The sequence below is a fragment of the Trichosurus vulpecula genome, chromosome 3 (genome assembly GCF_011100635.1).
Source record: "Trichosurus vulpecula isolate mTriVul1 chromosome 3, mTriVul1.pri, whole genome shotgun sequence".
In the NCBI taxonomy this organism is placed as follows: Eukaryota; Metazoa; Chordata; class Mammalia; order Diprotodontia; family Phalangeridae; genus Trichosurus; species Trichosurus vulpecula.
The window spans coordinates 148,218,254-148,241,924 of record NC_050575.1 but is presented as its reverse complement, the minus strand read 5'-3'; the positions used below and the strand labels follow the sequence as shown (position 1 = coordinate 148,241,924).

Genomic DNA, 23,671 nt, shown 5'->3' with positions numbered 1-23,671 from the left:
TAGGAAAAAAGAAAGGTGGGCAAACAGAAATCCTTGGCTCACAGAGTTGCCATGTCTCAGGGTCAGGAGAAATGGCCCTGAGCAGAGCCTTTCACTCTGAGGCCAGACTCCATATCCTCCCCAGCCTGCCAGCCAATCAGACTAAAGAGATCTCAGTAAATACACTGCTTATTTCCTACTTATAGAATAAGGAAGTCAGAGAAAAGCAGAGAAAGAACACAACCGTGCTTCGGTAAGACTAGGAAATTATGTGAAATCCAACAGCATCTCTCGTGACCGTGGACACACAGAGACGTTATCCCCAGAGGCCTCAGGTCAGTATTTTTTGACATGGTTGGCTGGCCGAGTCATTGATTTTCCTACATGGATCTGTCTGCTTTTAAGTACAGTAGTTCCTTTGAAATCTTCTCTTGGCTTCTGACTGACCACCCCGTGGGACCTAAAACAAAGCCCAGACCTTCTTCCATACTCATGGAGAAAGGACTTGCTGGACAGGCTTAATCTCTGGGGAAGGGGTGGGAAAGGTTGCTAACTGGTCAGTAAGTAGAGGCCTGTAGTGAAACCTTCTGATGGAGACAGGGAGTAATGTCAAGTTCCAAGAATGGGTGTGTTGCTATTCTCTGCCCTTCCCCCGTTCCTTCTGAAATCTTCTGCTTTTATAAATTTCTTAATATTAAGAATGTTGTTGTTGTTGAGTTATTTTGATCACGTCTGACTGTGACTCTATTTGGGGTTTTCTTGGCAAAGATTTTGGAGTGACTTGCCATTTCCTTCTCCATCTCATTTTACAGATGAAGAAACTGAGGCAAACAGAGTTAAGTGACTTGCCCAGGGTCACACAGCTAGTAAGTGTCTGAGGCTGAATTAAATTCAGGAGGATGAGTCTTTCTAACTCCAGGCCTAACACCCAATCCACTGTACCACCTAGCTGCCAATATAAGGAATATTTTTTATTATACCTACTTTTCTTCCCAAGCTAGAGAGAAGGTGGGTGTCAGAGACTGTGTGGTACAAAGGAAAAATACTGGAATTGGAACCGGGAAACCTGGATTCAGCTCTTGCTTCTGCCAAATGATAACTATAGCTTCTGGGTCTCAAAGGAGAGAATCCCCAGATGAATTACTTAGAATCTCGGCCAAAGGCTGGTCGAGCATCTGTCGGCATAGCTGCCTGGCTGGCTTGACCAGACCCCTCCATTTCATGAGCATGGCTGAAAGAACCAACAGAGTCTTCAGAAAGATTGGAGTCAGACTGTGGTTCTAATGTTATGAGGTGCTGTCTCTAAATGGCCTCCATGGGACCGGCCACTTCTGAGGAGCAGGAGAAAAGGTGCTGTGTAACATCATGTAACATATCACCTCTGGTAGATTGCTTGTCCTGTCTGGATTCCCTACATGAAAAATAGGGAGAAATGGAGGGGTTGCTTATCACTTGAGAAGTGGTTAAACAAGTTGTGGCATATGGTTGTGATGGAATTCTACTGTTCTTTAAAAAAATGACACACTGCTTGATTTTAGAAAAACATGGAAAGACTTGCATGAAATAATGAGGAGTGAAATGAGCAGAACCAAGAGGACGTTGTATACAGTAGCAACAATAAAGAACAGCTGTGAATGACTAAATTATTGAGTGCTATAAGCACTGAAATCAACGAGAAAGGACCTATGAAGGAAGATGCTATCCATCTCCAGAGAAAGAACTGATAAATAGAAGTCTGCATAGTATGGTTTTACATGTGTGTGTGTGTGTGTGTGTGTGTGTGTGTGTGTGTGTGGAATGGTAGCCTTCTCTAATGTGGGGTGGGGAAGGAGGGAGACAGTTCAGAACTTAAAATGTATCAGAATAATAAAATTAAATAAAAAAAAGAATAAATGACTGGCCAAGGCAAAGAAAAACAGGGAGAATGATTCTGCCAGGTGGCATAATGGATAAAGCTCTTGACCTGCAGTCAGAAGACCTGAGTGATTCCTGCTTTTCATACCCACTAGCCATGTGACCTTGGACATCTATTTCTACCTCTGTTTCCTCATCTATAACATGGGGATAATAATAGAACCCACTTCACCGGGTTGTTGTATCAAACGAAATAATAGACTAAAGTGTTTTGCAAACTACAACATGCTATACAAATATTAGCTAATATTATAAGGTTAATTATAATTAATATATATAATATAGAATAATAATATAATATATAATAATATAATTAATAATAATTTTAAAAGCTAATATTATAAGGATATTATAAGATATGTGAAGATAATATGAACATGGTTGTGAAAGATTTTTTGGAAATAATGACTCTAGCAAGGCATAGCAGGATGATTCAGAGCGTTTCAGGTCTTCTCTTTGCCCTCTCACAAAGTTTCCACGTTTCAAAACAAAACTATGAATCCTCTCATTAGGGTCCTGGGAGCCTCTAGGCAACATCTTTTCAAGGGTTAATGATGTTTGGATCAGGACCCTAGAATACATCCCCACCCAGAACAAAGAAGCTGCTACCCTCTACAGGCACCTACCCCCTGAACTGGGAGTTCTTCAATAGCCTGCTATTAGCTCATCCGACTTAAATTTCAGGAAATATTGCCTCGGTCTGTAGCCCCAGCCCCAAATTGCTAATCACACAACGAGACAACTTGGAATTGCCCAAGAGAGTTGACTCCAAGAATTCGACATGAGAAACCAGTAGGTGGTATAGTGGACAGACAAATGGACTTGGAATCAGGAAGACTGGGTTTTGAATCATACCTCAGACATTTACTAGCTGTGTGATCCTGAGAAGTCACTTAGCCTCTCGGCCTCAATTTCCTCATCTGTAAAATGGGCCTAATAATCATGCTATTATTTCTACTACTACCACTACTACTACTGCTACTACCACTACTACCACTCCAATCTACCTACCTAACTCACAGGGTTGGTATGAAAGATTAAATGAGATAATTTATAAAAATACATTAGTCTTAAAGCATCATATGCATGTTGTACTGTGATTATACCTACTTTCCTCTCTCTACTAGCAGGAGGACATGTGGACAGGTCTCTGACTCTGAAAGCCTTAGTTCTTCTCTTCCAGTCAATGTGTCCCTATTATCTGTCTCTTGTACCCACAGCAGCCTGCAGAATATGGAGAATGACCAGCACCCTGGAAGTTCAGCCTGGAACAGGTGTCTTGATGCCCACCACAGAGAGAAAACAGAAACTGAAGCAGGAGCAGCAGCCCCTCTCCATCCCAATACCTTCAGCACAAAACCAGAGAAAGACTTGAGTAGGTTACTCCCTGTAAACCTCCTAGAACAGGCAGGAGATGGAAGAAACCCAAGGATTCTTCCTTCTCTTTCCCACATCTCATTAACTTTGGGCCCCTCTGAAGGGAGCACAACTTCCTGTTATAAATGAGGCACGGTGGCAGAAAGGTTCTTCCTGAGCCAGCCTGTCCCAGTACCCAAAGCATTCCTCCCCATCTTCCCCTGCTATCAGCTGGAGTGTGCTTAAGGACTCCAGCAGATTGACCCTTCTTGACCCCTCTTTCATCTCCACTCTCTCACTTACCTGCAATCTCTCCCTGTCTATTGGCTGCTTCGCTACTCCCTACAAATATGTATATGTATGTGTATATATATATATATATATATATATATATATATATATATATATATATATATATACACACATATCTCCACCATCCTCAAAAACCCTCAGTGGATCTTAGCCATCTCTGCTAACTATCGTCCCATATCTCTCCTGTCTTTTACAGCTAAACTTGTTCAGAAAGCCACCTCCAATTCCTCTCCTCTCCTCTGCTTATCTTTCTGTAGTCTGGCTTCTGACCTCACCATTCAAACAAAACTGCTTGCTCCAAAATTACCATTGCTCTATTAATTGTCAAATTCAGTGGGCCTTCCTTAATTCTCATCCTTCCCAGGCCTTTTACTCTTAATCACCCTTTTCTCCTTAATTCTCTCTTCTCCCTCGGTTTTCATAACTCTATTCTCTCCGGATTCTCCTCCAGTCTATCTGACTACTCCGCAGTCTCTTTTGCTGGACTAATCTAGGTCACCTGCTCACCAGAGGTGCTCCACAGGGCCCCCTTCTCTTTTCCTTCTATACTACTTCACTTTGGAATCTCATCATTCCACAGTGGTTCCATTATCATCTCTATGCTGATGATTTTCAAATCTCTTTATCCCGCCCTAACTTCTCTGCAGATCTCGAATTTCACAAGTCTAACTATCTATTAGATATCTCAAATTGGATGTCCTATAGACATCTTAAACTCAACATGTCCAGAATTGAACTTATTCCTTCCAAACCCTCCCTCTGTTACACTCTCCCCTATTACTTTCAAGGGTACCACTATCCTCCCAGTCCCCCAGGCTCAAAATTTAGATAACATTCTCAGCTCCTTATTCTCTCTCACCCTGACATAACCAATCTGTTGCCTGTCAGCTCCTGAATATACCTCCTTCTCTCTTCTGATATGGCCAATACCTTGATATAGACTCTCCTCACCTCAGGCCTGTACTATTTCAGAAGCCTGCTGGTTGGGTTACCTGCCTTAAGTCTCTCCCCACTCCAGTACATCCTCTACTTAGCCACCAAAGTGATTTTCCTAAAGCCCAGGTCCATCCAAGTCATCCCCTTACTCAATAACCTCCATTGGCTCCCTATTACCTTCAGGATCAAATATAAAATCTTCCATTTGGTGTTCAAAGCCCTTCCAAACCTAGCGCTGTCCCCACTCCCATCCCCACCCTCCACAAACTCTCTGATCCAGTGACACTGGCTTCCTTTCTATTCCTCATATAAGATACTCTTCTCTCCTGACTCAGGGCATTTGCATTGACTAGCTCTCACTCATGGAATGCTCTCTCTCTTCATCTCTGCCTCCGGCTTCCCTGGATTCCTTTAAGTCCCCACTAAAATCCCCCCTTCTACAGAAAGCCTTTCCCAATCCCCCCTTCATTCTTCCCCCTCTTGATTTTTTTCCTATTTATCCTGTGTATTACTTGCTTATACAGAGTTGTTGTATGTCATCTCCTCCATTCAATTGTGAGTTTCTCAAGGACAGAGACTGTTTTTTGCCTTTCTTTGCCCTCCCAATACTGAGCACAGTGCCTGGCACATAATAGTTGATTAAAGCATATTTACTGACTGATCGATTTAATGTGACCCAAAATTATGAAGTCAAATCTATTGTAAATACATATATATATATATATATATGCAATAGATGTGTGTATATATACATGCACATATAGAGATGTCATATTAGTACACCATACATATATATACATATACACACATATATATTATGAATTATATTTGTCATATTGCATTTGAAAGATAAATGCAAATTAACTTTTTCATTATACACTAATCTAGGCTATCTATGACATTGCCTCCTTTTTTTGCTTCTTCTTTATGGAAAATTTTGCAGAAATTATTAGCGTTAGCGTGGATAAAAGAGAGTTGTCTTTTTTGAGAAGCATCTAAATCCAGAAATGCCTGAGGCATTGGTGCTGCTCACAGTTGTCTTGCTCACTTCCCTGCTTCAGACCCCTCCCCACCTAGTTATGGGACCTGGAGCCTCTGTGAAACATAATTTGCTCACCCATAAAATGAGGGGTTGGATTAGACTATTGGGAACCATTTCCAAGGAGGAAAGCAGGTTACAGTTTAGGATAAGGAAAAATTTCCTGAATATTAGAACTCACCAAAAGTGAAATGAAGTCTTCAAGCAGAGGCTGAATGACAACTTTGGTGGGGTTATTGTAGAGGGGACATATGATTTGAATAGGGAGTGGAACAGACAGAATATAATGGATCACTGATCTAGGAAGAAGGAGATCCAGATTCTAGTCCCGGGACTGCCACCAACTGGATATATAATCTTGGCCAAGTCTGTTTGCTTCTCTGAGATCTAGTTTGTTTCTCTGTAAAATCAGGGGGCTGAACTAGAGGATCTCTAAGTTCCCTATGCACTCTTCCTGTGATTCATTAAAAAATAGAGGACAGGCATGTTAGTTCACTGATGAATAACATCTCATAACACTTGTGAGATTCCCCCAGGACAGAGGCCTGGCCATCTTTCCACAATCACAGGGCAAGGCTTGTTCTTCTCCCAGGTGTACTTACCACCAATAATGTCGTCCTTCCAGATTTCTGCAATGACCCAAGCTCCAACTCTTCCATGACTACGAAAGAGCTCCAGGAATATTGGAGGAAGGAGAAATGTCACTGGAAACCAGTCAAACTGCTTTTTGAAATAGCATCCACCAGAATTGCAAAAAAATATTCTTCCAAATATGTGGTAAGCTGACCTACAGAAGTGGCTAGTGCTCTCCACCAGCTCCTAGTCTTGATTCTGCCACAACCTGTAGGGAACTCACTGGGCTCCAAATTCCTCACCTTAAAATGAAAATAATAATGTTCCACTTACTTCTCAGTGTGGTTATATCCGATAGGACACATGTGAATGTCTTTTTTTCATATTAAAAAGTCTCATATTAAGAAAAGGTATTCTTGTCCTGCCTTTATGGAGTTTATAATCTGGTTAGGAAGATAAACCCTATAAATAATAGTGAATAATCCAATGCAATGCATATTAAACATCCTTTTGATCAATCAGTAAACATTTATTAGGCCCTTACTGTGTGCCATGGGACAGCCAGAAAGAATACCCAAAGAAAATGCCTTTTCTACTATTACCAACCCAAACAATAATGATCGTATACAGACATTTTAACACTTTAAGGTTTACAAAGTACTTCTATATTTGTTATCACTTTCATTATACAGTAATTAAGTATTAAATTAAGTTTTTATTCAGAAAATATTTTTTAAAATATTTACTATGTCCCAGGCACTACGGTAGGCACCAGAGATTCAAAGACAAAAAGCAAAAGTACTCGAGGAGCCTACCTCTGATTGGCAGGAAATGATATTTGCATAAATATCTAAACACAAAGTATATGCAAAGCAATAGGAGGAAACAGGGACCTAAGGGACCAGACAAGGCTTCCTATAGGAGATGGCAGCCCAGTTGAGACATCGAGGAAACTTGGGATTTTAAAAGATAGAGGTGAGGTGAAGAAGAAGTACATCGCAGGCATGGGGGATCCTCTCTGCAAAGACAGAGAGATGGATAAGGGAATAGGATGTCCCATACATGCAACAGCAGATGCCAATCAAATGCTTTCATTCTTCAGTAGATCTGTGATTTCCTCATTATGGCATTTCATCCATAGGTACAGATAGCAATTCATCAATACCCTCTCATTTTGTGAAATTCTTGCCCAGGTCTCTCCACAAATCCTCCAAGGGTTGTTTTTTTTTCCCTTCCTTCCCTATGTCATGGGCACCAGGAGGTTATGCAGCTGTTATCTCTTGGTTTCTCTCCATGGCCAGCCCCTCTCCTTTTCTAGTCATGTATGCCCTTGAAGATGCTTTCTATGCTATTTCTCATGAGCAAAATCATCATTGGGCAGATAGATGGCGCATGGATCAAGTGCCAGCCTGGCCTGGCTGACTCATCTTCCTGAGTTTCAGTCTGGCCTCAGACACTTAGCTGTGTCACCCTAGGCAAGTCACTTAACCCTGTTTGCCTCAGTTTCCTCATCTGTAAAATGAGCTAGAGAAAGAAATTACAAACCACTTCAGTATCTTTGCCAAGAAAACTCCAGATAGGTTCACAAAGAGTCAGGCAGGACTGAACAACAAGTCATCATTGGTAACAAACTGCAACCTCTTTATAATTAAAATGTGGACTTTTGTTGCCCTTGGGGTTCCCCATAGAGTTTGATTCTCTTGTATAACATACAGCCATATAGAATAGCTAAAAAGATTCTGGTGCTGAAAAGATGGGCATTTGTGTCAGGGACCAGCTCAGATCACCGAAAGCGCTCAATGAAATTAATTATTAAAACCATTACGAGGTTAGAATCGTTGTGTCAAGTGTCAGTCTAGCAGGAGTTCTTAACCTGGGGTTCGTGGACTTTTTAAAAAACGTCTTCGGTTCAGCTCATTCAACTTTGATAGCTGTATTTCAGTGTATTTGGTTTCCTTTATAATCCTATATATCTTGTTTTATGCATCTAAATACATTATTCTAAGTAGAGGTCAACAGGCTTTACCAGATTGCCAAAGGGGTCCATGATGCCTGAAAGGTTGAGAGCTCCTAGTTAACACTGGATGTGGAGCACAGTTAGATAATTTTATCTTTTCTTCTCCCCTCCCTTTTTTTTAAATCTTAGATGTACAAAATCATCGTCATCCAGACAGGCAGTTTTGACAGCAACAAAGCCATCCTGGAGAGGCGGTACTCAGACTTTGAGGTGCTCCACAAAAACCTCCTGAAGAATTTCAGTGAAGAAATTGAAGATATCATCTTCCCCAAGAAATACCTGACAGGCAACTTCACAGAGGAGATGATCAGTGAGAGGAAGCTCGCCTTCAAGGAGTACCTGAGTCTTCTGTATTCCATCAAGTGTGTCCGCCGCTCCAGGGAGTTCATCGACTTCCTCACCAGAGCAGAGCTGAAGGAGGCCTATGGCTGCCTCAGGGCAGGGCAGTATGTCAAGGCCTTGGATATTTTTATCCAGGTGGTGCCCTTGCAGGAGAAACTCACCCGCCACTGCCCCTCTCTGGTGATCCCTTCCCTGTGTGCCATGCTAGTGTGCCACCGAGACCTGGAGCGCCCTGCAGAGGCCTTTGAGGTTGGGGAGAAAGCTCTTCTCCACTTGCAGACCCGCTCCAGCCATAAGTACTACGGCCCTTTGCTGGAGGCCATGATCCATCTGGCCTACATGCTAGGGAAGGACTTCGTGTCTTTGCAGGAGAAACTGGAAGAACACCAGCTCCAGAAGGCCCCAGCCAAAGGAATCACCTTGAAAGAGCTCTCTGTCCGAGAGTACCTACACTAAACGCAGTGATAATGATAGTAGCTCGCATTTCTGTATGGCTTTGCTGCCAAGTCAGGTCAAGTCAACAAGGATTTATCAAACTTTTACTATGTGCCAGGAGCCATACTGAGCACTGGGGATTCGAAGACAGGTAAAAACTATCTCTCCCCCTAGCAGGGGAGACAACATAGAACCACATAGGTAAATAACAGGTAGATAGACAAAAGATTAGAGCAGATATAAGATATAAGATACAAAGAGCAGATATAAGAAACCGAGAGGGGAAGGCAATAGCAGCTGAAGGGACTGAGGACTCCCGGAGCAAGTGGGATTTGAGTTGGGCCTTGAAGATAGGAAGAGAAACTAAGAGGCACAGGTGAGCATTCCAGCATGGGGTACCACTACTATAAAAGTATGGAGAGGCCATTGGGTGTCCTACGCAAGGCCACTGTTGCTAGAACAAAGAGAGTGTGGTGGAGAATAAGGGGTAAGAAGACAGGAAGGCAACTTCAAAAACTTTTTATTTTCACAACAAACCTACGAGGTAGTTGGGGCACAGTGGATAGAGCGCTGGGCCTGGAGTCAGGAAGACTCATCTTCCTGAGTTCAAATCCAGCCTCAGACACTCACTAGCCGTGTGACCCGGGGCAAGTCACTTGACCCTGTTTGCCTCAGTTTCCTCATCTGTAAAATGAACTGAAGAAGGAAATGGCAAACCACTCCAGCATCTCTGCCAAGAACACCCCAAATGTGGTCACAAAGAGTTGGACGTGACTGAAATGACTGAATCAAAAATGAGGTAGTTAGTATAAATGTTGTTTTCTACATTTAATAGATGAGGAAACAGGCTCAGAAAAGTGGTATAACTGGCCCAAGGTCTCTTTCTTGGGATGAGAACTTGAACTCAGGTCTCTTGAATACTACCACCTTTCCACTATGTTAGAAGTTCTTAAGCTGGAGTCCATGGACTTTTTTTTTAGTGACTATTTCACTGTAATTGGTTTCCTATGAAATTTATTTTATTAATCTAATCACATGATTTTGAGAAGTTCTTAGGTTTCACCAGGCTATCCAAAAAACTGAAGAACCCCTAAAATGAACCATCAGTCATGTCCTTTGGCCCCATTCGCTCCTGATGCGGGCAGGTTGTGAGCAGCTGTGGAAGAGAGGGTGTGTCAGGTGCCCAGGGCTATGTTGACATCCATAGCATGGAGAAAGGAGGAACGAGCAACTGGATGTTTGTCAGTCTCTCTGTCTGTCTCCAAATTCCCAGTTTGACTCTAAGCAGATGGATATTTCAGATGAAACTCAAGCTCTTTTGGCAGACATAGTTTGTCCAAACCAAATTTTTGGATTCCCAGTCTGAGGCTCAATGAGCCTCAAGAGAGGACAGCAAGTGGGATTTTGTGAAGGGCCTGCTTGTGCCTGGAAATTATTATCCTTTTCCTTTTGAATGACAACACAAACAACTTGTTAAAAGGTAATGTTTTATTGTTGTTTTTTTTTTGAAAATGGATTGCCACTTACCAGCTTCACTTTGCCAATACCTTCACTTTTTCACAGCTTTCCTTACTCTCTCCCCAAAAGCACAGCCACCAAACAACCAGAACCCACAGTGCATAGTTAATAGAATTATTCAGGGCTCTGAGAAAAGGGACCAACTTCAAAAGACAGCTTCAGGAAACCAAACTCAAAGTGTCCTAGCTTCTGGCCTGCAGGAGCTATTGAAAACACTCGGTCTCCCTGCCCCCACTCCCCTCAGTGTTTCTTATAGCATCTTTCACCAGGTCAGATGGTGATAGGTCAGTATGATCTTCCAAATCCATCAACAAACACCTCTTCTGCATTCATGTTAATGATGCTTCTCTGATTATTTCCCTCCTGTCTCTTATTGCTCCTCATTATTCCTTAAGTTTTGTACCCTTTCCCTTTCATTACGTGAATAAATCTGTAAAGCCATCAGTTTAAGTCCTGCTTCTTCTGGGAAGCCTTCTCTGACCACTCCAGCCCTCTACTTCCGCACTTAGTGATGGTTCCAGTCTCCTCCAGTACCTCTCACAAATAGCATTGCCTTCAGTTCTTGCCAGCTGGGCTTTTCACCCAGGCTGTAAGCTTCCCTGATGGCAGGTGGGGAGGCCTTCTCCTGTATTCCCCACAGCACCTGTTACAGAGCTGGATGTGAAGAAGGAAGTTGACAAATACTTCTTGACCTGAATGGAATTTGAGAGGGATTGCATTGAGGCAGCGATGAGAAACCTGCCCCTACCCCTTTGTCAACAGCATAGAAAGGAAGCTCAAGATGCATTCAAGGCTGGAATACATCTTGGGGCCCTCACCTCTCAATATAGCTATGCAACGTTAACCTAAGACAAATGTAAATAGCATGGGACCAAACAACTTCCTAAAGGGGTTCACCATACTGGAATCCATTGAACTTTGGCTCCATTCCATCTCATTTTGTTACCACTTGGGCCATTAGGAAGCTAATTCGCTGCATCCCATTTCTTGAAATAAGGAAAGAAACCCGTGAGGAATGACTTGTTACTAATGAAACATGTGCAGGCAAGATGTTCTTTCTCTCTGAACGGCAATGGCTTGTTTACAGGGAATCCTGTGATCTTCCACATCATACAATAATTATTAATTCTTGTGAACTACCATCCCACCAGAGGATGACAGGGAACCATTTCCCCACTAAACAAATAAAACGAAATGAATTTGTTTGTGTAGAGAGAGGAAAGGAAGATTTCTCGGGGGAAGATCAAGGACCTTCAAAATCCTTCCAGCCTTTCCTCATAGACGTATGGAGTGTTCTAGCTAAGATCTTGGATTTAGAGCCAGAGGTCATTAAGACCAACCTCTTCATTTTACGGATGAGGAAACAGAGGTCAGGGAAGGGAAGTGACCTGGCCTACGTCCCATAAGTAGTAAGCAGCAGAGCCAGAATTTGAATAAAGATGCTCTGATTCCAGTTCCAGTTAGCTTTCCACTGGATCAGGCAGTGTGGGTGTTCTCACGGGAGGCACAAAGTCTTCCAAGGGCCAGCAAAGGCTCCCATCTTGCTCCCTACCCTATCCCTTTGCCGTCTCACAATTGGCTCCCCTTCTCCAGCCTTATTCTACCCATTTCTCCTTATGACCAAAAGGTATGTGTCCCTCATCCTTTTGAGTAGCAGACTTTGTAAAGGAATTTATGGCTTTTTGGGCCCAGAGGCCTCAGACTAGGGACAAAAAAGAAACACAGTCCACAGACTTGGAGCTTCGCCCTCCAGATGAGGCCTGGTTTATCTTTGCTCTCTGTTGCTCATGGGGCTTCCTGAATGGAAGTATTGAAGAGACCACATGAAAACATGCCACGTAGACTCGTAGGCCTTATTTTTCCATTAGAATTCTTTTATCTTTTTGACTCCTTCCCACATTCCCACACAGTGACTAATCCAAAACTCTTCCAGTCAGATCCAAAAATCTATCCCCTTACCCGTGATTGTCAGCAGATGACCTCATTTACCTCCTACTTTACTAAGAAGCATTTTTAGAATATAAGCTAAAACCCATGGCCCACATGCCGAAATGGATCCTTTCACACAAGGGCTGATAGGAAGGAGTGTGGCGCCATGGAGAGAGTCAAACATTTGGAATCAGAGAATATGGAATTCACTCTCAGCTCTGCTATCTTGGGCAAGACACTCAACCTCCCTGGGCTTCAGTTTCCTCATTGGTAAAATGGGATTGTAGATGGTCTTCAAGGTCCCTTCCAGCTCTAGGTCTATTATCCTATGATCCCATGACTTGGCTCTTTTAACTTCTCTGGTCCTCAGTTTCCTCATCTGTAAAATGTGAGAGTTTGGGGATAATCAGCCTCTAAGATTTCCTCAAATGCTAAAGTCTATGATGCTATGATAACCCCAAGGGTGAAGAGAGACTTGATTCACAGACTCTTAGAATAAAAGATCTGCAAGAGATTTTAGAGATTATCTAGTCTCATAGCCCTTTCAAAATAGTAAATTAAAAGCAATATAGCTGTAACCCCTTCACTCTTGGGCTATATTTAGGAGACTACTTTCAAAAAAGATATCACCAAACCAACTAACTTTTGTAGCAGAGTCCGGGAGCTGACAGTGTGACATTTAAATTTTTTTTAATAAAACAGTGTTAATCCTTTAAAATTTATGAAAGTCTTAGTAGTATAGAAAGGTTCCATATGTAGTGAGGCCCTCATATGTTGTAAGGGTCCATGTGGAATAAAGGGCTGTCACTCAAAGGAAGGCAAAATAGACTCTTCTCCCCCAACCCTTCTCCAAAAGAGACTTTAATTCCTGCCAGGAGGGGAAGCAGGAAGTGAGACCAGAAATTTGGCCACTTCACTGTCTTCAGAGAAAGGGAGTTGCCAGTCTATATTTATATCTATTTGCTCCCTCAAGGGCATATGATCAAGTCCAAGCTAACTTCTGATCACTATATCACTATTGAGTGGGGAAGACCCCAGGCTTTATATCTGTGGGTTGACCTCTTTCTCATCAAATACCAATTTCCACAATGAACATACATAACACTTAGCCAAGAAAATCCATTTATCCAGATCGGTAGCAAAACAGAAGTCAGAGGAGGCATACATGTGAGAATATATCAGGTATACATGTGAGAATGTATTAGACAAACAGAGTAAAGGAGCTCTCCCATGGGGAGCACGGTAATTCAGCTCAACCAAGAGAATGAATCCCAGATGTCACCCAAGGGAAAGCTCCCTAGTGTAGCAAGATGGAAACAGGAACAGCTCCTCTCATGTCCTCCCAGATATTAGCAACATGAAGGGGCATTGGTATTGTCCATCTTCTCTTTGGAAACTGGAAATCAGGAACACCCAAAGCCCGAAGAGGCTGAAGAGACTGGAGCTTTCTTCTCTCTGACTCTTGCCACTCCCCCTTGTACATCACACAGGGCAGGGCAACCATCTCTACCAATGAGGAGAGAGTCCCATAGCAATTAGCAATTACAGTAGTAATAAGGTAAAGAATTTTATTTCTCTCCTTTCACCCAGCTGATTATAACCATTATCCTCCTCAATGACCTCAAAGCACATGCCTTGTACCATAATTTTTTTCATACATTTTGTCCAGCCTGGAATGTTCTCAACACTCAATGGTTTCAGGAAGCTTTCTTGGACCACCCTAACCTACTCTGCAAATGCTTAATTCCCATACATAAATAAATATATAATATACATATATATATATATATATATATATATATATGTGTGTGTGTGTGAGTGTGTGTGTATACATATATTTATAACCCAGAAAATACAGTGATATATACCAGACAATACACACACATGCACATAGACACATATGTATATGTGTGTATGTAGGAATTCAGCATTTGGAGAGTGGGTTGAGGTGGTCCAAAAAAGCTTCCTGGAACCATTGAATTTTGACTGGGCTTTGAAAGATAGCTACAGGGGCAGCTAGGTGGTGCAGTGAGTAGAGCACCGGCCCTAGAGTCAGGAGGACCTGAGTTCAAATCTGGCCTTAGATACTTGACATTTACTAGCTGTGTGACCTTGGGCAAGTCACTTAACCCCAAGTGCCTTGCCTTCCCCCCTCCAAAAAAGAAAGATAGATAGAATTTAGAGGGGAGAGGACATTTCAGGTTGGATAAAATATATTTTTAAATGTATGAAAAAAGTGTAAGGAATGTGCTTTGAGGTGCACTGAGGACAACGATTATTATATGTGTATGTAATTATAAATGGTATAGTCTGTGTACATGTATCACATATATATGTGGAATGTGTGTATATGTCTGTATGCTGTCTATACCATAATCTACAGCACCCTGCATCTTTGTTAAACTCTTAATACTCACCAGTCTTATCTCCCCAGATAGGTTGATTGTAAGCATCTTGAAGGCAGCAAAGGGTCGACTTCCGACTCCCCCATCCAGGGCCTAGTACAACTAAGCACATTAACTGATGCTCAAAAATATTTACTGAATGAATAAAAGTATAATAAAAGATTTTTAATTAGTTTTATTCTTTATTTAATTAGTTTTTATTAGTTTAATTAGTCACTTGCTTTGAGTGCTGTAGAAGGAATACTATAAAGAATGTTTTCTTTTTTGAACCTCCATCCTAAGCTTTTCTCTGCAGTTGCGTGGGTTTTACTGGCATTTTTTTCAGGAAGACTGGTTTCTACAGCTGGGGAATGATCTCTGAAAAGGTTGGGTTTAGTTTAAGATCTTAGGGTTCATTGTACTTGTCCCCTGCTAGCAGACCTAGGAACAAGGGGTAGAAGTTTCAGATTTAGGCTCAATGTAAGCTAAGCTTGAGCTAAACAGAAGTGAAATGGGCTATTTCAGGAGGCAGCAAGCTCCTCATCACTGGACAACTTAAATTCAAGGCTGGATGACCCCTTTGGGGGGCTGCTGTTGGGTTGATTTTGACCTCTAAGGTTGATTCCAGCTCTAAATTTATGATCTTATCATCTGTGAATGTTGTCACCACTATTGCTAAGCCTAGATTCTGTATGCGAGCTGTTTATATCCTCTGGGATTGGCCAAGGTAGTGCTTTGTAAGGGCCTGGGGAAAAGGAGACCCTGGCATAAGAAACATAGGCTGTTGTTTTGCCCTTGCAGTAAACCCAGCAACCACTAGATGGCGGTGCCGCATCTGCTGGTTTCGAAAGTGTCCAAATGGTCCCCTATAAATAATGATCTAGAAAGAAAAGGGGGAGGGGAGGGGGGCCTAAAAACACAAAAGATATAAAATAATATTGGAAATAAAGAATTTTGGTTAGGAAGCCCTGACATTTAAATGTTTAATGCCTTTTTAAAATCCCCCTCCTTCCCCCCCAAATCAATTGGATTGTGAGTTTCAGATGGTGGCGCTTGGTTTCCATTTGTCCTTTGGGCAATTTCTCATCTCCCTTTCTCAGGCAGCCAGGAGCCCGGGAGAGCTGAGAGAGAAAATATTCTTACAGGCTTTAAGGCCTGGAGAGTTCAAAGGCACAGTCACTGCACCACCTCCCGGCCTCCTGTACCTTTTCCCACTGATCAAAAGGACCCAAGTAAAACTGGTAACTCTTAAAAGAACTATCAAATAATGGGCCAAACAGTAAAAATAAATGAGCCTGTAATGCATTCGGAACAGGGCTGGGGGAGCTGGAAGCGCTATTAGCTCGTTTGAACATTTTTAGCAGGTCAGCGTTCTGGGGGGAGGAGGAGGGAGAAGGGGATGAGGTTTTGATCAAGTTCTTTGAGAGCAAAATTTACTTTAACTGGAATTTTCCACCCTTTCCCACCCACACCCTCCAAATGCCTTCCAGGAATGGGGTTGGGGCCTGTTGATGAAAGCTGGGGCTCTTAACCCGGGGTCTGAGGACTTTTTTTCTTTTAATATTTTGATATTATTTGATTATTGATTGTTTTAATATAATTGACTTCTTTGGGGAATATGCTTTTTATTTTATGTATTCACACATTCTTTTGGAAAGGGGTCCCATAAGCTTCATCAAACTGCCCAAAAGGGCCATAATACTAAAAGGGTTGAGGACTGATGCTCTATGTTCTACACCTTCAAATGGCTATAGAACAGCACTTTGGTAACTGTCATTCTTAGTCAACTCTATTCTAGGCACTCTGAGAGCATGGATGTGCAGAATGGATGAGAGGCACAGGAACGAGATGAGGTTTTATCATCTCTACCCACAGGACATCTAACACGTGTATACCCATCTTTCTACTCACAGATGCCACCTTAGCTCAAACCATCATCATAGGATTTAGAACTGGAAGGGATGTTCAAGGCCAACTAGTAAAATCACCAGGGGCAGCTAGGTGGTGCAGTGGATTGAGTGCCAGGCTTGGAATCAGGGAGACTCATTTTCATGAGTTCCAATCTAGCCTGAGACACATACTAGTCATGTGACCCTGGGCAAGTTACTTAACCTGTTTGCCTCAGTTTCCTTATCTGTCAAATGAGCTAGAGAAGGACATGGCAAACCACTCCAGCATCTTTGCCAAGAAAACCCCAGATGCCGTCACATAGAGTTGGATATGACTGAAACAACTGGACAATAGCACAATCCCCTTGCAGCTCTTTCCTGGCCTATTTCAATAGTACTCTCCAAATTAGTCTTCCTGTAAGAGGATCAGCCTCCTTCAAGCTATTCCTGGACCTGGAATAAGGTTCCTCCTCATTCTCCCCTCTCAGAATCTTTGTCTTTTTCCAAGGCTCAACTCAGATTCTCTTTCCTCCTGGAAGCTCCAAGCTATTAATTCTACCCTCTTCAACTTTCTTTTATATTAATATTTTACATTAACTTTCTATTATATTTATCCGTATAAGCTTGGCCCCAGAACAAATGTCCATCTCCTTAATATCAATACTCTTCTAGGGTTATTGAATGACTATTAGCCATGAAACATTACAGTAACTGAAGAGTTAAAGTAAAGGACCATCCAAAGGTCAGTGGCCAGGGGTGCCTCGGACATGGACGTGAACAGTCCAAAACACGCTGATGACATGGAATCATAAAGCAGCAGCGATAAAAAGGATGGCATCACAGAGATATCTGAAGGGAAAAGATGCCCTGGTCATGTAATAATGGAGAGACAACTAATGGTATCTGCAAAATATCAAGAGAAGTCAAGGAAGGCTCCCAGCACATTGGCTGGACACCATCTAGTGACCTTATGGGAAAACATGGCCAAAAGTCACCCAAGAGAGACAGGTGTGGATAAGTTGTGCTCTGCCTTCCTGGAGGGGGTTGGGGAACCCTACAAGGAGATCACAGATCCACTCATTTCAAAATACGCCAGGCTCCCTTGTTGAATGGAAGCTCCTTGAGGATGAAAATGATTACCTCTTTTGTTTTTATATCCCCACTTCCTAAAGCAGTACTTTGTACATAAGAGGCACCTAATGATTACAGAATTAAGTTGAATTGAAAGGGGCCCGGGGGGGACTCCTAGGCTGGAGCAAGGAATGGGGCTTGCAATCCAGTATCAAGCTTCTGAATACATTTCTAAGTGCCTTGAATCAAATGAATTTAGAACAAGACTTTCATGGCTCTCTCCCATTTCCAATCCTACCCAGAGAATGTTCTCTTGTTCTCCAGCATGCAATGGGTGAACTACCAGATAGAAAGAAAATTCTGGAAAAATCTAGAGGGAAATGTAACATAATGTAGTAGAAAGAGCTCATGATTTGGACTTACAAAATCTGGATCAGAATCCCAGCTATGCCACTTATTAGCTGTGTGACCTTGGACAAATCATATTCTGTCTCTGTGTCATTAGGAATATTAGGGGGAAAAAAGGAAGGGAAAGATGGAAACACGCATTTATTAATGTACCTACTATGTCCAAGCACTTTACAGATATTATTTCATTTGATCCTCACAACAGCCCTAGGAGGAAAGCTGAAAAAGATGGAGGTTAAGTGACTTGCCCAGGGTCACACAGCAAGGATCTGATTTTCAACTCTGATCTTCCTGACTCCAGGCCCAGTGCTCTATCTGCTATGTCTCCTCGCTGTAGTTGAGAGATAAAGGGTGAATTATGAGAGGACATGGATGAGAAGTACCCAGGATGAGGAGGCATGAAGTAGTTCAGAGGTGCATTGTTGCAAATTGCATTGGGTATTGGAAATACCCAATGAATTCATGGGCCCACTGGGATAGTGGAGTTGTGGTTTCAAAAGGTTGGTGACCAGTCTAGTCTGTTGTTCCCTGTAACTGTAGTGGCAATACTCTTAATGCCATCCTTCTGATTACTGAGAAAAGTGACAGGCATCTGTGGCTCGGTGGAAAGGGCTCTGGACTGGAAGTCAAGAGAGCTGAGTGCCACTTACTCTCTGTGTGACCTTGGGTAAATTACTTCCTCTCTCAGGAACTCAGGTTCCTCATCTGTAAAATGAAGCAGTTGGACTAGAAGATATCTATGATTCCTTCCAACAAGAAAATCTTATTCAAGTCAACAAGCATTTATGAAGTACCTACTGTGTGCTGGTACTGTGCTAGACACTGGAGATACAAAGAGGGAAAAAAGTCCATATACTCTGGGAGCTTTCAGTCTACTGGGGAGGATATACTATTTATTCAGGGAAGTTTAAATAAAAATTATTTGAGGGAGATACCACGGATAACTAAGGGGATCAGGAAAGGCTTCTGGTGCAAAGTGAGCCCTAAGATAAATAAGTCTGGAAGGTAGAGGTGAGGAGCCAGATCCATGGGACAGCTCGTGTAAAGGCAAGAAGAGGGAATAGGGAATGCCATATTTGGAGAATGGTGATGAGATCAGTCTGACTGTGACAGAGAGATCACGAAGGGAAGCATTGTGAAATGTCTGCAAAAGTAGATTGGAGACAGACTGTGCAGGGCTTTAAAGGCTAGGCTGGAGAGTTTGCATTTTATCCTGAAGGGAAAAGAGAGTCCCCGAAGCATCTGGATCAGGGAAGACACAGAGACTGACTCGTGCCTTACAAGGCTGATTTTGATAGAGGATGGTTTGGAGAGGGGAGAAACTGGAAGCGGGAGCCCAGTTTGGAGGCTACTAAAATCGAAAAATTACCAATTTGGAGCTGGAAGAGACTGTAAAGCTCATGTCATCAAAGCCACTCATCTTACCGAAACTGAAGCCCCTAGAGGTTGAGTGATTTCTCTAAGGTCACTCATATAACGATATTAGAGCACAGATTTGAACCTAAGACTTCTGACTCCAGATTCAATGTACCTTCCACCATACTACACTGCCTCCCTAGTCCAAGCAGCACATGACAGAAGATTGAACCTAAATGAGACTGTGAGAGAAGGGGAGACAGAAGCTATGGATTATAATTGGCAATGTTTGGAAATTGATTTGCTATGTAGGGTGGAGACTGAAGCCTGTAGCATTGCTCCTAAGTTGTGATGCCAGATGACTGAAAGGATGGGGAGACCTTCAAAATCTCAACAGGACCAGGGAGGTTTGGAGAAGGCATAGAATTGTTTATGGGGTGGGGGAGTGGATAGCGGGGAGCCATATGGAAATAACTTCAGTTTTAGTCATGTTGAATCTGAAACATGAAAGAAAACATGAATTCTAAGAGGCAGAGGAGAAGAGGAAGAGTATTCCAGGTATAGGGAAAACAGCCACTTCAAAGACATAGAGATGGATCAGAGCAGCTAGGTGGCACAGTGAATTGAGTACCAGTCTTGGAGTCAGGAGGACTTGAGTTCAAATCTGGCCTCTGACATTAACTAGCTGTGTCACCCTGGGCAAGTCACTTAACCCTGAATGCCTTCAAGAGAGAGAGAGAGAAGGAGGGAGAAAGAGAGAGAGGGTCCTGTGTGAGGAACAGCAAGCAGCCCAGTATGTCTGCACCCTAAAGTGTGGGGAGGGGGGTAACGTATAAGAAGGCTGAAGAAGATAGAAAGGGCCTGGTTTGTAGAGAGTTTTAAATGCCAAATGGAGGAGTCTATATTTTATCTTTGAGAATTTATGGTTCTATTTGAATTTGTTGGTTTCGTTTCCTGATGGGAGGTGACATAGTCAGACTCGCCCTTTAGGAAAATCAGCTCAGCAGCTGTGTGGACGACTGATTGAAGTGAGAAGAAACTTGAGGCCAAGAGGACATTTAGGAGGCTTGCTATCTGTGCAGGAAAGATTTAATGAATTAGAACAGTGGCTGTGTGACTACAATGGAGACATATGTCAGAGACATTGTGGTGATGGAAATGATACTATTTGGCAAGCAATTGGATAGGAGCGATGAGTAGAAGTGAGGAGCTAAGGACAATACTGAGGTGATAACCTGGGTGGTGAAGTCCTTGACAGTATTAGAGAAGTCCGGGGAAGAGGCTGGTTTGGGAGAAAAGATAACGAATTCTGTTTTAAACATGGTGAATTCGAGATGTCATCCAGTTGGAAATGCCCAATAGGCAGTCGGTGAGTGGAAGAACTGGAGCTTGTGGGGAGCTTTTCTGTCTTCCTTCGAGTCTCACCTAAATTTCCAAGCCTTTAGCAGCCTTTCTTAATCTTAGGGTGTTCCTTCCGATAGTAACCCCCAATCTGTCCTCTAGATAGCTTGTTTGTACATACTTGTTTGCGTGTTGTCTCCCCCATTAGGCCATGAGCTTCTTTAGGTAAGGACTGTTTGGGGTTTTTTGTTTGTTTGTTTTGCCTTTCTTTGTATCCCTTACAAAAGGATAAAAGCGCCTGGCACACAATAGGCATTGCACTGACTAGGGCTCCCTCTATAGAACTGAGGATTATAGAGAGTAATTGATGAGGTTACCAAGTGAGAGAGTATGGAGAGAAAAGATTGGAGGGCCCAGGACAGAAACTTGGGGTACACATACAGGTAGTAGGCATAGCATGGATGAAGATCCTACAAAGGAGACCAAGAAGGAGAGGTCAAATAGGTAAGAAGTGATCCAAGAGAGAGGAATGTCACAAACACCAGGATAGGAGAGAATATCAAAGAAGCAAAGTTAGTTGAGTGTGCCAGATGCAGCAGAAAGAAAGGTCAAGAAAGATGAGGATGAAGTAATAGCCACAAGAGGCAACAATTCAGAGATCACCTTGGAGCAGTTTCAGTTAACTTAAAAGTTCAGAGGCCAGATTGCAGAGGGTTTAGAAGAGAATGAGAAAAGAGGCAGTGGAGACACTGAGTATAGATACCTTTTTCTTTTTTTAAATCAATTGAAGTTTTTTTATTTTTTAATTAATTTATTTTTACTTTTCATCATTCATTTTTATAAGATTTTGAGTTCTAAATTCCCCCCCTTCCCAAAATGGCATGCAATCAATACAGGCTATACATATATGATCATATTAAACTTATTTCCACATTAGTCATGTTGTGAAAGAAGAAATGAGAACAAAAGGAAAAAAACCACAAGAAAGAAAAAACAAAAAAAGAGAGCTTCCATCTGCATTCAGACTCCAAAGTTCTTTCTCTGGATGTGGACAGCATTTTCCATCATGAGTCTTCCGGAATTGTCTTAGATCATTGCATTGCTGAGAAGAACTAAGTCTAACAAAGTCAATCGTTGAACACTGTTGCTGTTACTGGTTCTGTTCACTTCACTCAGTATCAGTTCATGTAAGTTGTTAAACCTGAAAATTTGGTTGAAGGAAACAACAGAGCTAGGTGATAGAAAAATCCATGTTGTTTATTATTTTCTCTTAAAGCATAGCTAAGCTAGCTTACTTGTACGTACAACGAGTCAGAGGACAAACTCTGGCTGTCTGAACAAAGCAGTGAGAAAACTTACATACGTTATTTTAGCAGACCTAGCAAGCCTGTATTACCTCACGTTTATGACCCCCATGTATGTTTAACCATGATACAAGAAGAGGATTTTCCTTAATGGAATAGAGTTGTAAAGGATGTTGACAAAGTCTTTCTAGGTTTTTCTGAAATTCACCTGTTCACCATTTCTTTTTTTTTGCAGGGGGGGAAAGCAGGGCCATTGTAGTTAAGTGATTTGCCCAAGGTCACACAGCTAGTAAATGTGTCAACTGTCTGAGGCCAGATTTGAACTCAGGTCCTCCTGACCCCAGGGCCGGTGCTCTACTCACTGTGCCACCTAGCTACCCCTCACCATTTCTTATAAAACAATAGCATTCCATTACATTCACATACCAAAACTTGTTCGGCCATTCTCCAATTGATGGGCATCCCCTTAATTTCCAATTTGTAGACACCTTTTCCAAGGAATTTAATGGAGAAGTGAGAATGAGATAGCTAGCAAGGATGGCAAGATCTGCTAAGGGGTCTTTAAGAATGGGAGAGAACTGCACATGTTAGTAGGTAGCACAGATGGAACGAATCAGTAGACAGAGAAAGACTGACGATCAGAGAAGAGGATGATAGAGGGCGTGATCTGCTGAAGAAGATGGGAGGGAGTGGTACCAAGGGTCCATGTAAGGGACTTGGCTTTGGCAAGATGATCATTTGGAAAAGTCTGAGATAGAGTGGACACAAAGGAAAGAGTGAGAGGTGAGAGCGATGTCATGCAAACCTGTGGAGGAGGGAATGGTATGTAATGTCAAACCCTAAAGAAGATAAACAACACTAAGGACCTACAAAAGGATATAGGATTTAAAATTGAGATAATTTCGTGGCTTTGACAAGAGCAGTTTTAGTCTGGAGTGATGGGATCAGAAGCTATTTTGTAAGAGTTTGAGAGATGAGTAGGAGGTGAGGGAAGAGAAACAAGAAATAGAGAAGTCTTTTCCTAGGAGTTGGCTGTGAAATGAAGGACAGAGAAAGGCTGATAGCTTGAGGGAATAGAATGAGGGAGATCTGAGCACCACAGGCAGGCAGAAAGGAGCCAGGAGAGAAGGTGAAAGAGGGGATGATAAAAAGGACAGGTTTCTGGAAGAGAGAGAAGGGGATAAAGTTGAGGTCACAAGCAGAGGGGTTAGACTTGGCAAAGACAAGGGTAGACTCTTTGTCTGGGGCTAGGGCAAAGAAGTTGAGGAAATGTAGATGTTCTTAAGGTATACAACTGGGAAGCAGAAAAAACTCACAACACAGGGGCTCTTTTCCCCATAGAGCAGGGGAGAGGAGGGAGCCCAGATTGATTCTTTTGTGAAGGCAAACTAGACCATCTTTTGTCTCAGTTCTTACCTAGCCCTTAATCACTGAATGGGCATTGCCTCAGACAAACTGAGACCTGGGAAAGACCTTAGCTTGAAGAGGCCAAGGTCTCCCACGGCATCTGTGGTCATCTCCAGCTGTCCTGATCTCTGTCTTGCCATTGGACTCAAATGACTCTGGAG

The 23,671-nt window shown here is 42.4% G+C and overlaps 1 protein-coding gene across 1 annotated transcript; it reads left to right on the top strand.

Annotated features, from left to right (window-relative positions):
* Positions 1 to 226: 226 nt before the first annotated feature.
* On the top strand, positions 227 to 9,468 carry SNX20 (sorting nexin 20). The gene is made up of 4 exons (XM_036752119.1): positions 227 to 314; positions 3,114 to 3,268; positions 6,162 to 6,313; positions 8,256 to 9,468. Exons 2-4 carry the CDS (start codon positions 3,127 to 3,129, stop codon positions 8,922 to 8,924), a joined length of 963 nt encoding a protein of 320 aa, XP_036608014.1. The 5' UTR covers positions 227 to 314; positions 3,114 to 3,126; the 3' UTR covers positions 8,925 to 9,468.
* Positions 9,469 to 23,671: the final 14,203 nt, after the last annotated feature.

Coding starts and splice junctions, on each gene's coding strand:
- SNX20 (XM_036752119.1), top strand. CDS start 3,127: ATGGAGAATGACCAGCACCCTGGAAGTTCAGCCTGGAACAGGTGTCTT. Junction 3,269..6,161: donor AAAACCAGAGAAAGACTTGA/GTAGGTTACTCC, acceptor TCGTCCTTCCAG/ATTTCTGCAATGACCCAAGC. Junction 6,314..8,255: donor AATATTCTTCCAAATATGTG/GTAAGCTGACCT, acceptor TTTAAATCTTAG/ATGTACAAAATCATCGTCAT.